Source organism: Neoarius graeffei, chromosome 2 (assembly GCF_027579695.1).
Source record: "Neoarius graeffei isolate fNeoGra1 chromosome 2, fNeoGra1.pri, whole genome shotgun sequence".
NCBI lineage: Eukaryota > Metazoa > Chordata > Actinopteri > Siluriformes > Ariidae > Neoarius > Neoarius graeffei.
Genome location: NC_083570.1, coordinates 27,223,565 through 27,235,770, shown reverse-complemented (window position 1 = coordinate 27,235,770; position 12,206 = coordinate 27,223,565). Strand labels below are relative to the sequence as shown.

The window sequence follows — 12,206 nt, the reverse complement described above, 5'->3', positions numbered from 1 at the left end:
CAGGCATGCTTCTGTATTGGAAATCACAAAATGTGCTCAGGAATATTTCCAGAGAACATTATCTGTGAACACAATTCACCGTGCCATCCGCCGTTGCCAGCTAAAACTCTATAGTTCAAAGAAGAAGCCGTATCTAAACATGATCCCGAAGCGCAGACGTCTTCTCTGGGCCAAGGCTCATTTAAAATGGACTGTGGCAAAGTGGAAAACAGTTCTGTAGTCAGACGAATCAAAATTTGAAGTTCTTTATGGAAATCAGGGACGCTGTGTCATTTGGACTAAAGAGGAGAAGGACGACCCAAGTTGTCATCAGCGCTCAGTTCAGAAGCCTGCATCTCTGATGGTATGGGGTTGCATTAGTGCGTGTGGCATGGGCAGCTTACACATCTGGAAAGACACCATCAATGCTGAAAGGTATATCCAGGTTCTAGAGCAACATATACTCCCATCCCGACGATGTCTCTTTCAGGGAAGACCTTGCATTTTCCAACATGACAATGCCAAACCACATACTGCATCAATTACAGCATCATGGCTGCGTAGAAGAAGGGTCCGGGTACTGAACTGGCCAGCCTGCAGTCCAGATCTTTCACCCATAGAAAACATTTGGCGCATCATAAAACGGAAGATACGACAAAAAAAGACCTAAGACAGTTGAGCAACTTGAATCCTACATTAGACAAGAATGGGTTAACATTCCTATCCCTAAACTTGAGCAACTTGTCTCCTCAGTCCCCAGACGTTTACAGACTGTTGTAAAGAGAAAAGGGGATGTCTCACAGTGGTAAACATGGCCTTGTCCCAACTTTTTTGAGATGTGTTGTTGTCATGAAATTTAAAATCACCTAATTTTTCTCTTTAAATGATACATTTTCTCAGTTTAAACATTTGATATGTCATCTATGTTCTATTCTGACTAAAATATGGAATTTTGAAACTTCCACATCACTGCATTCCGTTTTTATTTACAATTTGTACTTTGTCCCAACTTTTTTGGAATCGGGGTTGTATTTGGATAATTGCACACAGACGCGTACTCAAAAGTACCACCCATTCTACAGGCTTTTTTTTTTAGCCTATTGATACTTTCTTTTTGATATATTTTATCAATAAAGTAAATTAAAAAATACAGTGGTGCTTGAAAGTTTGTGAACCCTTTAGAATTTTCTATATTTCTGCATAAATATGACCTAAAACATCATCAGATTTTCACACAAGTCCTAAAAGTAGATAAAGAGAACCCAGTTAAACAAATGAGACAAAAATATTATACTTGGTCATTTATTTATTGAGGAAAATGATCCAATATTACATATCTGTGAGTGGCAAAAGTATGTGAACCTCTAGGATTAGCAGTTAATTTAAAGGTGAAATTAGAGTCAGGTGTTTTCAATCAATGGGATAACAATCAGGTGTGAGTGGGCACCCTGTTTTATTTAAAGAACAGGGATCTATCAAAGTCTGATCTTCACAACACATGTTTGTGGAAGTGTATCATGGCACGAACAAAGGAGATTTCTGAGGACCTCAGAAAAAGCGTTGTTGATGCACATCAGGCTGGAAAAGGTTACAGAACCATCTCTAGAGTTTGGACTCCACCAATCCACAGTCAGACAGATTGTGTACAAATGGAGGAAATTCAAGACCATTGTTACCCTCCCCAGGAGTGGTCGACCAGCAAAGATCACTCCAAGAGCAAGGTGTGTAATAGTCATCGAGGTCACAAAAGACCCCAGGGTAACTTCTAAGCAACTGAAGGCCTCTCTCACATTGGCTAATGTTAAGGTTCATGAGTCCACCATCAGGAGAACACTGAACAACAATGGTGTGCATGGCAGGGTTGCAAGGAGAAAACCACTGCTCTCCAAAAAGAACATTGCTGCTCGTCTGCAGTTTGTAAAAGATCATGTGGACAAGCCAGAAGGTTATTGGAAAAATGTTTTGTGGATGGATGAGACCAGAATAGAACTTTTTGGTTTAAATGAGAAGTGTTATGTTTGGAGAAAGGAAAGCACTGCATTCCAGCATCAGAACCTTATCCCATCTGTGAAACATGGTGGTGGCAGTATCATGGTTTGGGCCTGTTTTACTGCATCTGGGCCAGGACGGCTTGCCATCATTGATGGAACAATGAATTCTGAATTATACCAGCGAATTCTAAAGGAAAATGTCAGGACATCTGTCCATGAACTGAATCTCAAGAGAAGGTGGATCATGCAGCAAGACAGCAACCCTAAGCACACAAGTCATTCTACCAAAGAATAGTTAAAGAGGGATAAAGTTAATGTTTTGGAATGGCCAAGTCAAAGTCCTGACCTTAATCCAATGGAAATGTTGTGGAAGGACCTGAAGCGAGCAGTTCATGTGAGGAAACCCACCAACATCCCAGAATTGAAGCTGTTCTGTATGGAGGAATGGGCTAAAATTCCTCCAAGCCAGTGTGCAGGACTGATCAACAGTTACCGCAAACGTTTAGTTGCAGTTATTGCTGCACAAGGGGGTCACACCAGATACTGAAAGCAAAGGTTCACATACTTTTGCCACTCACAGATGTGTAATATTGGATCATTTTCCTCAATAAATAAATGACCAAGTATAATATTTTTGTCTCATTTGTTTAACTGGGTTCTCTTTATCAACTTTTAGGACTTGTGTGAAAATCTGATGATGTTTTAGGTCATATTTATGCAGAAATATAGAAAATTCTAAAGGGTTCATAAACTTTCAAGCACCACTGTATATGGTTCAACAAAATAGTTTATTTATACATTGACAGTTATAGCAATGTTGCATATTTACCATGCACTAGTTCCGTATCCAGACTTCAGAGATACTCAAAAAAGTGTCTTCAGTATGGGTACAGGTAGACCTAGGGCCAGTAGCGGCTTTCTTTCCTAAGCATGTTTTCAGCTCATGTTGTCAGGGATGCGATCAACTAGATCGGTTAGCTCCATAATGTTAGTGATCAGTTTTTAAAATGATTAACACTATAACAGTTGCACAGTGCACATTTCACTGTATACTCTGCAACAAACCCTTAATAAACTGATAATATTTAATGCTGCCCCAATCCGTTCCAGTGTAGTATTACTGCAGGCCCTATATTGAATACTGCCTCTAATGACAGCAGTACTTAATTGTGGCGGACTTTGTGGCTTGGCTGCCAAACTTCATGCTGATGGAGCGACCAGTTAGATTTCTTCATTTTTTAAAAATATTTTGCCAGAATTATTTCTATATGTGTACATACATTTTATATATAAAATCAAATTAGGTGGCAAGATGGTCATATTTAATCACTTTAAAAATGAGCTCCACCCTAATCCACAAGTCTTCAATCCTAAAAGCCGTTTCTCTTATGCCGCATTTGACCACCAGTGTGTGTCTCTATTTCGAGATCCTGTGTGGCATGGCCATGGCTAGGTTTGGGTCAATGACTCGTTTCCTGTGTTGGGGGCTGGCAACAGGTTTTGAGGTGTCCCTGAGGAACAGCTAGAGGAAGTGGTCCTTTACTGTAGGCATGCTATCAGGCAGTTATCGAGCAGACTTTTGCCAGAAATGGATTAGCAATTAGATTTCTGTTGTAGGATATCTGAGATTGACCATGTTGCGTGCAGCAGAGCGTGTTTGACTAACTGGTCATTGTGTGCTTTTACAGGAATGGATGACTTTTGTGACTTGCACACAAAAGGGTTTTAATGTTTTCTAGGCGAATCCTTTGTCATTTCAGATACTATGAGGTCGCACAGTAACGTTTCTAGGCTTTCCTTAAATGTGACCTACGACACAGTTCCATGAGGTCTTAATGAAATTTATTTTTTTCACGGCCCGGTTTCCATCAAATCCTGCGCTCTGATTGGCTGGCGATGATACGGACCCCGGTTACGGACCTCTGGTGACTCGCTTGTTCACAACAACAACAAACATTTATCTTTTTTTTTTATAAGATTTATTTATAAGATTATCAAAAATCTTAATTTTTGCCAGCATTTCTCAGGAGAACAGCATTAATTTTACAGCATGGATAGCGATAATGACAGTCTTCACAGCAAAAGCGAGTTTTACTACCCTGAGGAAGAAGAAATAAAAGAAGACATTTCAGGAGAAAGCTAAAAACTGTTGCTAACGCCGAGCAAAAACACGGCTGAATCCTGAATGACTCAGTTTTGTATAAATAGGGGACTACATAGGCGGCAAAATGTCGGTTTTTTCCTGCCATGGAAGTGCACTTGTACACTGAGGAGGAAGCAATTTGCATTCCAGCCGTGAATGAGGATTCAAAATAGCAGCTCGCCTCGGCTCGGTTTTCCCTTTCGGGCGCTCTCGTTTTCTGTCAGAATTTGGTAAAGAAAAAAAATAAATATATTATTTACCAGCTTAAGGTCGGTCTGTATGGTGAAATATCGTGACCTCAGCCTTGAATACTGACCTCGGCCCAGAGGGCCTCGCTCAGTACTTTCAAGACCTCGGTCACGGTATTTCACAATATGGACCTCCCAGCTGGTAAATAACATGTATGTGTCTGACATGCTTTGGTCCAAATACCACAAGCATAAAGCACCTCAGCTTCCTTCTCACCCTGCCTAAACAGCCCTGTTCAAAACGGCTGAGTTGAGTGCCCGTTCCTTTAACTGAAATTGAGCCACTGCTCACTCGACCCCCTCTTCCGCTGGCCATTCAGGTAGCACTTTCCTCATGAATATTCATTCGCAAAGGCAGTTCTCAAGCTATGAGTGGAGATGCTCAGATGAGGGGGTGGGATAATTCTTGTGACATAGAAAGAGGAACCAGATCTGAACGGCTTGTTGAAGCTCATGTTTTCTGAAATAGGCAGCACAAAAGGAACCGACTGGGTTGTCCTCCTTTCAGAGTTTGTGAATTGATACGCATTCCAGATACTCAAGTGTATGTGTACAAGCACTGAAAAAGTGAGCGTTTCATACCATGTCCCTTTGAATGCAGGGAATGGCACAAGAAGCAAAACTGAAGGCTCTTAGTATTTCTTGATGTGTCAACACTGAGATGCAATGGAGGAAAACCACTCCAGTGTGACCGTAGCTCTCAAGGCCAACAGACCAAATGCTATCTCGTTTCATTCAGGTCACGCAAACTTACTAAAAATGATATTGAAACAGCCCATGGTACTCAATATTTTCACACTATCTTCATTTTGCAGCAAACCTGTGCTGTAGTCTTTTTAGCAAGTGTGGGCTGGGTTAAAGTGCATCTGCTGCATTAGAGACCAGTCAGATTAGCATCCATAAATGTTTCAGAATGATGCAAAAAACATCCAGTGAGCGGCAGGTCTGAGGATTGAAAATCTCTGTTGATCTGAGAGATCATGAGAGAATGGCAAGACTGTTTTGTGGCAACAGAAAGACTTGGAATTCAAAGAATCACTCGTTACAACCATGGTGAGCAGAAAAGCATCCTAGAACAGTATCTTTACTGTTACATCTAACTCTTGTCACAGTGATTTGAATGAATGAATAAATAAATAGATTTGATAAGCTGGCGAATTCTTCTTTGTCGTTGTCTGATAATATAGAAAATGCTTTGGTACCCTAGTTTTAATGCCACTGCAAATGTTTAGTTCGGACTTAATCATTAAAGTAAACATTTTCGGCCGAGTAAATATATAAATATATAAACAGTGTGTTAATTAGCTACAACTCTAAAGTGTTTTCACACTCTTGTTTCTTGATTAAAATAGGAAATGACTCAAAAAGACTTTGTCATAATGAACTTTGCGCACACACACACACACACACACACACACACACACACACACACACACACACACACACACTTAACAGAATGCATTACATTCTCACTTTGAGGAAATCTGCCAGTTGTCTGAGCGCGTACGACTGGGTTTATTGGAAATCATGAGTCTCGCCCACTCTCCAGCACACGGGCAAGAAACGACGTAATGGCCCCTTTAAGAGCAATCAGTGCCTCTGTGGTTGCTAAGTTACACACATCAGGCCCTGAGAGGGGCTCTGTGCATAGCACCAAAATCCTTCCAGGTGCGGAAGTTGGGCCAAATGTCAATGTTTTTCGAAGTTTTATGAAAAGCAACTTCAATAATGCGTGAAACAGAGAGCCTCGCAGATGTCAGGAAAACATTGCGTAGCCCACAAGAATGAAGAAAGATTGATGCGTGCTGTGCTTTAAATCCGGAGGTACGTTTTTACCAGCCAAGGTAGAAAATATGGATGGGTTTGAAGGCAGTCTAATTGTGTCCAAGATGCCATTTTGGAATTCTCGCATGTAAAGTTGGGATGTGCAGCGAGATTTAAGCTTCTCAGAAATGTGTTCATCAATATTACTGGTGGGTTTTTGTTTGGTTTTTTTTAAAAGATGTTTAAACCAGATTTTGACCGGACATATGCAGCTGGGTTTGTGTCTTAGGAACCTGGGTTTGTGTCTTGGGAACCTGGGTTTGCACTTCAGTGATGATCCTCGTAGGTGTTAATGCACCAAACAGACGTGTGTTTAGCTGTGCTCAGAGCTCATGTGCTGAAGAGCCCTGCAAGTCGCTCACAAATGGGAAATTGTCTCTTCCTCCCACACCATCTCTCTCTCTCTCTCTCTCTCTCTCTCTCTCTCTCTCTCTCTTTTTCATGGCCTTATGTTTGCACTAATTCCCTAAGCCATTCTCTCCTTATTTTCATAGGGTTTGAAGATGAGAGCAATGATTAAAAACCCATAACAGTTCTACTCCACACGGCATGGTTTTAAATAGTCATATTGTTTTATACTGTTCTCTTCTTTCCCTGATTGATGAAGGGCAAGAACTTTTCTCTGTATTAACACTGAATCAACGTTCGACCAACAAAATATGGATATGGTCAAGCTGTTCGTTGTTCTGGTTTGTGAGGTTATAAAATGATCTTGCTGGAAAATGATTTTGCAGTGCATCATATATCAATTTTTTTTTTAATTCTTGGCACGATTTTACAGTGGCTTTTGCAAATATTTTAGTTTAAAAGTGTTAAAATATTTTGAACATCATCTTTTTTTTTATTTGTTTCATTCTCACTGAGCAGAAGTACAAGCCGGGCCGCTGTGATGAAATCCTAAAGTGGAAACCTCCCAGTCTTAATTCTGTGGACTTCCGACTGAAGATCTCAAAAGTCGGAGGGGAAGGGTGAGTCAGCATCATCAAAACACACACACACACACACACAAACACACACACACCATATACAGTAATACTCAGATAGTAATATATTTAATTCACCTCCCCCCCAGTCAAGATATTGACCCTTTTTTCTGTTTTAATAAGAAGCTTCTTGAGAGCAGGTGTTTATAAATATCAGGGTTTATAAAGGTCTTCCTTATATGAAATATGAAGATGTCATACTGTGTTGAATTTTGGGTAACTGACATGTCTATGCACCATGTTGAGAGGATCTGCTGCCTTTCTGTTGGTGAGTTGGAGGCTTTGATTTTCTGTCGTGATTCTGAAAAATGTCACCATGGTAGGTCAGTGCTGCGGCATTGAGAGCTGCCCTAGTAGGTCACCATTGTTCAGGGAGAAAACTGGACAATGGTAAATATTTTTGTCGCCTTTCCTACATGGAGAAAACACAATCTGAACTCGTGCATTGGTATTGTACAAGACATCTATGGCTCACTGCACAGCAGGTATGTAACCTTTTTATCCCCTGATAGCCGAAAGGACCATGGCGATGTCTGCCTCAGGAAGGGTACTCACCTTCTGAAATCAACTCCTCTTACAATTTTTGGAGGAATTTCACAAAACTTGACAGGATTCATTGTTATATGTTGCTAATACGCATTTTGCAATTTCGTTCACTTCAGTCGCATTTTACCAGAGTTTTGGTGTAGTTGCCAGTGGGGGGATATTGTGCTCTCAGAGCACTTTTGTTTATTATTGGTGTGACAGATCAAACCCACTGCCTATGACTCAACAAAATAATCACATAGCTGAATGTTAAAATACGTAATTTCGTCTTTTGTTTGGTTTAATAATTGGGCCAAAAAGAGGAGTGCCTCACTACCTTTGCGAGCATGACTGTGCTTTCGCAGTTGACAGCTTGCAAATGAACAGCTCTTGCACCTAGCCTCTTCAGAACTGTTCATGAGTGTCGAAGGATTTGTAACTTTTAAACTCACACAAAGTGTATGCAAAGTGTCCGGGTATGTGAGTAGAGGTGGTACGTTGTGGTCTGTCATCCAGTCTTTGGCTGCCATGTCGTATGAATCTACAGGTAGTGGTGGCTCTGTGGCTTTTGGGTTACTGATTAGCGGTGGGTTTCCCAAAAGCATCTTAACTAGGAGAGAGAGTGTTCATTGTGATGCTTGCTCTACCATTTAGCGATGATCTTTGTGCTACGATACTTTTGGGAAACCCACCCCAGAAGGTTGAGAGTTCAAGCCCCAGCACCGCCAAGTAGCCCAAGCCCTTGAACCTCTCTGCTCTTGCACTCTGACCCCAGCTTCCTAACAAGCTGGGATAGGCAAAGAAAAGAATTTCACCGTGCTGTAATACATATGTGACCAAGTCATTGTCGTCGTCTTCATCTTGTTTATCATGCTTAGTTTGTCCAAATACTTTTTAGCCAAACAAAACCGGTAAGCAAGTAATCACTGTAGCAGGCACAGGTAACAGAACATGTTCCTCACAAGATGGCGCCCCCCTCCCAACATGCATGATATAACTTCACTTTCTTTTTAGAACTTTGTGACTTTTCACTGGCCTTGTCTGGCATTTGAGGCGTTTGATACGACATTCCTAGTCTCCAGTAGAGACTAATGATTGAAAAGGAAAATCCTGTGCAGTGAAATTGATATGACGTATGCCTGAGTACTTCACAGTGGAAGGAATTTGAGGTCCTGTGCAATGCAAGTAAACAGATCGATACCTCCTACATGAGTTGATGTCGTCCTCCTCCAACATGCAGTGTACCCACAGATACAAATTGAGAAACCTCCATCAGAACCTACCACTACTACTGGTAGTGAAGTAAATCCAGTATGGATTGCCACCTGCCTTCTTCATATTTGTCAGTTGAATTAGACATTAATAGACACATTTTAGATCAATGAAAATTCTCAATAAAGCCATAGGAAGAACTCCTGTGATTTTCGTAACTCGTGATGGCAGAAGACCGTGGTGCCAGATGTGGAGCAGGACCCGAGAGCTTGGCTTGCAGATTGATTCTCACAAAGCTCTTGTGATGAAGAGAGCTGTTCGGCACTGAGGTTATGGCTCCATGTCTGCCCCTGCCAAGCAACAGAGAAATGTGTAAAGCACTTGTCGCTCCCGCCCACGCTATCCCTTGCTTCCTCCTACTCTGTCTCATCCTTTTATAAGCTCCCATACCCTAGACCTTCCTCCCATTATTTTCAAGGGGTTCACAGAAAAAAGCAACGGCAAAGACAAAGACCCTGAAGAAAAGGGCCTCAAGCTTAGCTTATGTGGGTAGACTCAACCTGCTGTTCTTAAAAGGAGAAAATAAAAGCACACATTTGTTTGTAATGAAAATGAAAGCACACACTGTTTCCAGTAACTCCCTGACCTGTACAATATTTGCATGAACTACCTAATTAGACGGTTTTTTCCTCGAAAATTATTTTGCCACAATATTACTTATTTGCCCATTATTCGAGGTACTGTTAGATAACCATTTGTATGTTACGGAACTCAGCGTGCATCAAGTGAAATGGCCACTGGATATCCAAGCCTTTTATCACTGGCTTTCCAAGCCTGGACTCTGAATAGTCTCCGTCCCTCTGCTGCATGGCTTTGAATACCTAAAGCTTGGTAGGTTGGAATCCATGCGTCACCCCAAGCTGCTTCTTTGTACAAAGCCAACACACTGAGAAACAAATGAATACGTTTTGGGTTCTGCTTGTTCCAGTGTGCTGAAGTGATTTTATAGTTTTGGCCAATTTTGTCATGGTTTAGCATGTTTTTTTTTTTTTTTTTTTTAAGCATGGGATTCAAATGGTACACCCAAGGCTTAGAGAGTCACTTCAGGAAGTTGGAGAGGGACTGAAAAACGTCAGGGGAGATAAGAAAAGAAGGCGTAATGCACAAAAACAGGAAAGGTGAAGAGACGAGTGCTTCCTTTGAGCTGCGTGAGCTCACGCTTTGGTGTTGTCCGATGTCCTTGTACAGGTATTGGCAGAAGAATTCACTTCTTTTCTTTGAATTTGCAACTTTAACCATCGCTGACAGTTACTGAAGATCGAGTGTGACCGAGTACTTTGTTACTTTACTGGTAGTCTTGTGTGCTAGACTTCTAGCTTTTGAAAGTTCAGAAGAGTCTGGTACTTCATGCCACAAAATGTAAAAAGCTAACCATGCTGACTCTCAGTTACTAAAGCTGGTAAGGCGCCCAAGGCTCAGTGGGTTTATATATATATATATATATATATATATATATATATATATATATATATATATATATATATGCGCCTCAGTGTAAACTTTTGACACCTTTTGCCCTGCAGGGCAAATGGCCTCAAAATTTTTGCCCCTCTTGAATTTCCATTTGCCCTAAAATTTTGCAGTATTTCGGCAAGTTTTCGAGTACATGGTTCAAGGCAATACTAATGTTTTTTAGGGGTATAATTGAGTTATTTAGACAAAAGTACATGTTTTTAAAAAACATTATTTATTTCTGCAACAGAACAACAAGACAAGCCCTGAAAACATGAAACCTACATCAGTATCATATATACTTGCGTGTATCATATAGTATCATATAGACTTGCGTGTGATACTAGTACGCAATATGTCTTTTTATATAGAGTTTAGGACACAAAACCTCCCTCCATCCACCCCCCCCCCCCCCCCCCCCCAAATCATCTTCACTTCACATGCATGATGGGCCAGTGATAAATGGGGTAAGATAGATTTATCTATGGGACAATTCACTATGTAAATGATCTATATTTACTGTAGAGGGTGTGGTTTACTATTTGAGACACAAAAGCATGTCTTTCCATTCATTGAATGTACTTACTACTAGCTTTTTTTTTTTGCATATATATATGTGGACGTCCTGAAGTCAACCCGGAAAAACATAGAGGGCACCAGCAACCAGCGTATGGTAGTGATGAAAAGCACAGATGCGCACGCACGCCTGAAGCGAGACGATTGGGAAGGAAAAACCAAAATGGCGATCACAGGGGAGCCGAGGATGCTGGTTAATACGTCTTGTTTTTTGTAACGTGCTCGCTCGAAAATCATTTTTGTGCTTAAAGAAGCCGACCATAGGTGTGCCCAAACGGTGTGCCCTAACTTGCGAAAATATTTCTGCCTGAACATCTTGGTTGGGCAAATTGGGCATTCAGGCAGTGCCTGGCGCTGAGACTTGATATATAATTTTATTTATTTAATAATAAAGTTCACGACCTCAGAGCTTCCACTGTTGGTTTGTTGAGCAAGGCCCTGACCCTTTATTTGCTCAGCTCAAGTTTTGGGTATAATCATCTGCCAAATGAGTAAAAGTGCATGCTCTTAAAAAGCTTGTTTGGTCCTGATACATAGATGCATGGAATCACAGAGCAGCATTACGCTTCTGAAGCTTCTTCTGATGGACCAAGAATGTCATACGGCCAATGAATATATTGCAGTCACAGTGAGTGCACAAAGCTCTCCAGTCTATCATGTGTTTTATTTTCTGCCTGGGATGATGCCTACCTTCACCAGCAATATAGCAGTGAATCGAATTGAATAATTTGCTTTAGCTTTACTGCATCTGAAATGGAGTCCACATGGCTCAAATCACATGTGGAGTTCAATATGACAAGGTAGGAGAGGGTTGAACACATCAGCATTAGCTGTGATGTGGCATAAGACCCTGGCAGTGCGAGAGACAGAGAAAGGTGCGAAATAGTATGTCAACTGTTAAACTGCCACTGGAATGACACTGATATCTGGCCTTGAACTTGTCCAAATGACAGAAAAGATGCACTAGTTTGTGCCGTTTTGGTCCACTTGAGAGCTGTGGTGTTTGCTGCCTGTTTTAGGAGCAGATGAATCAAAGGTTATTTCACCAGTAGCAAATTTGAGAGCCAATTAAATTGGACGCATGCCACTGATACGAGGCATGTGACCTTACAGAGCAAAATCTTCCTAGTGAGTAGTATTCAAGTGTCTCATTTTGTAACTTCAGCGCCATTTAATTAAACGAATGGTTTTATTTCAACTTAGTTGTGAAATC

The 12,206-nt window shown here is 41.0% G+C and overlaps 1 protein-coding gene across 1 annotated transcript in view; it reads left to right on the top strand.

The window, feature by feature from the left end:
* The window catches only part of rngtt (RNA guanylyltransferase and 5'-phosphatase), a 298,354-nt gene that overhangs the window by 259,543 nt on the left and 26,605 nt on the right, over window positions 1–12,206 (top strand). The window contains exon 13 of the mRNA XM_060914040.1: window positions 7,053–7,153. Coding sequence (XP_060770023.1) covers window positions 7,053–7,153 — 101 coding nt within the window. The remainder of the gene's footprint in view (window positions 1–7,052; window positions 7,154–12,206) is intronic.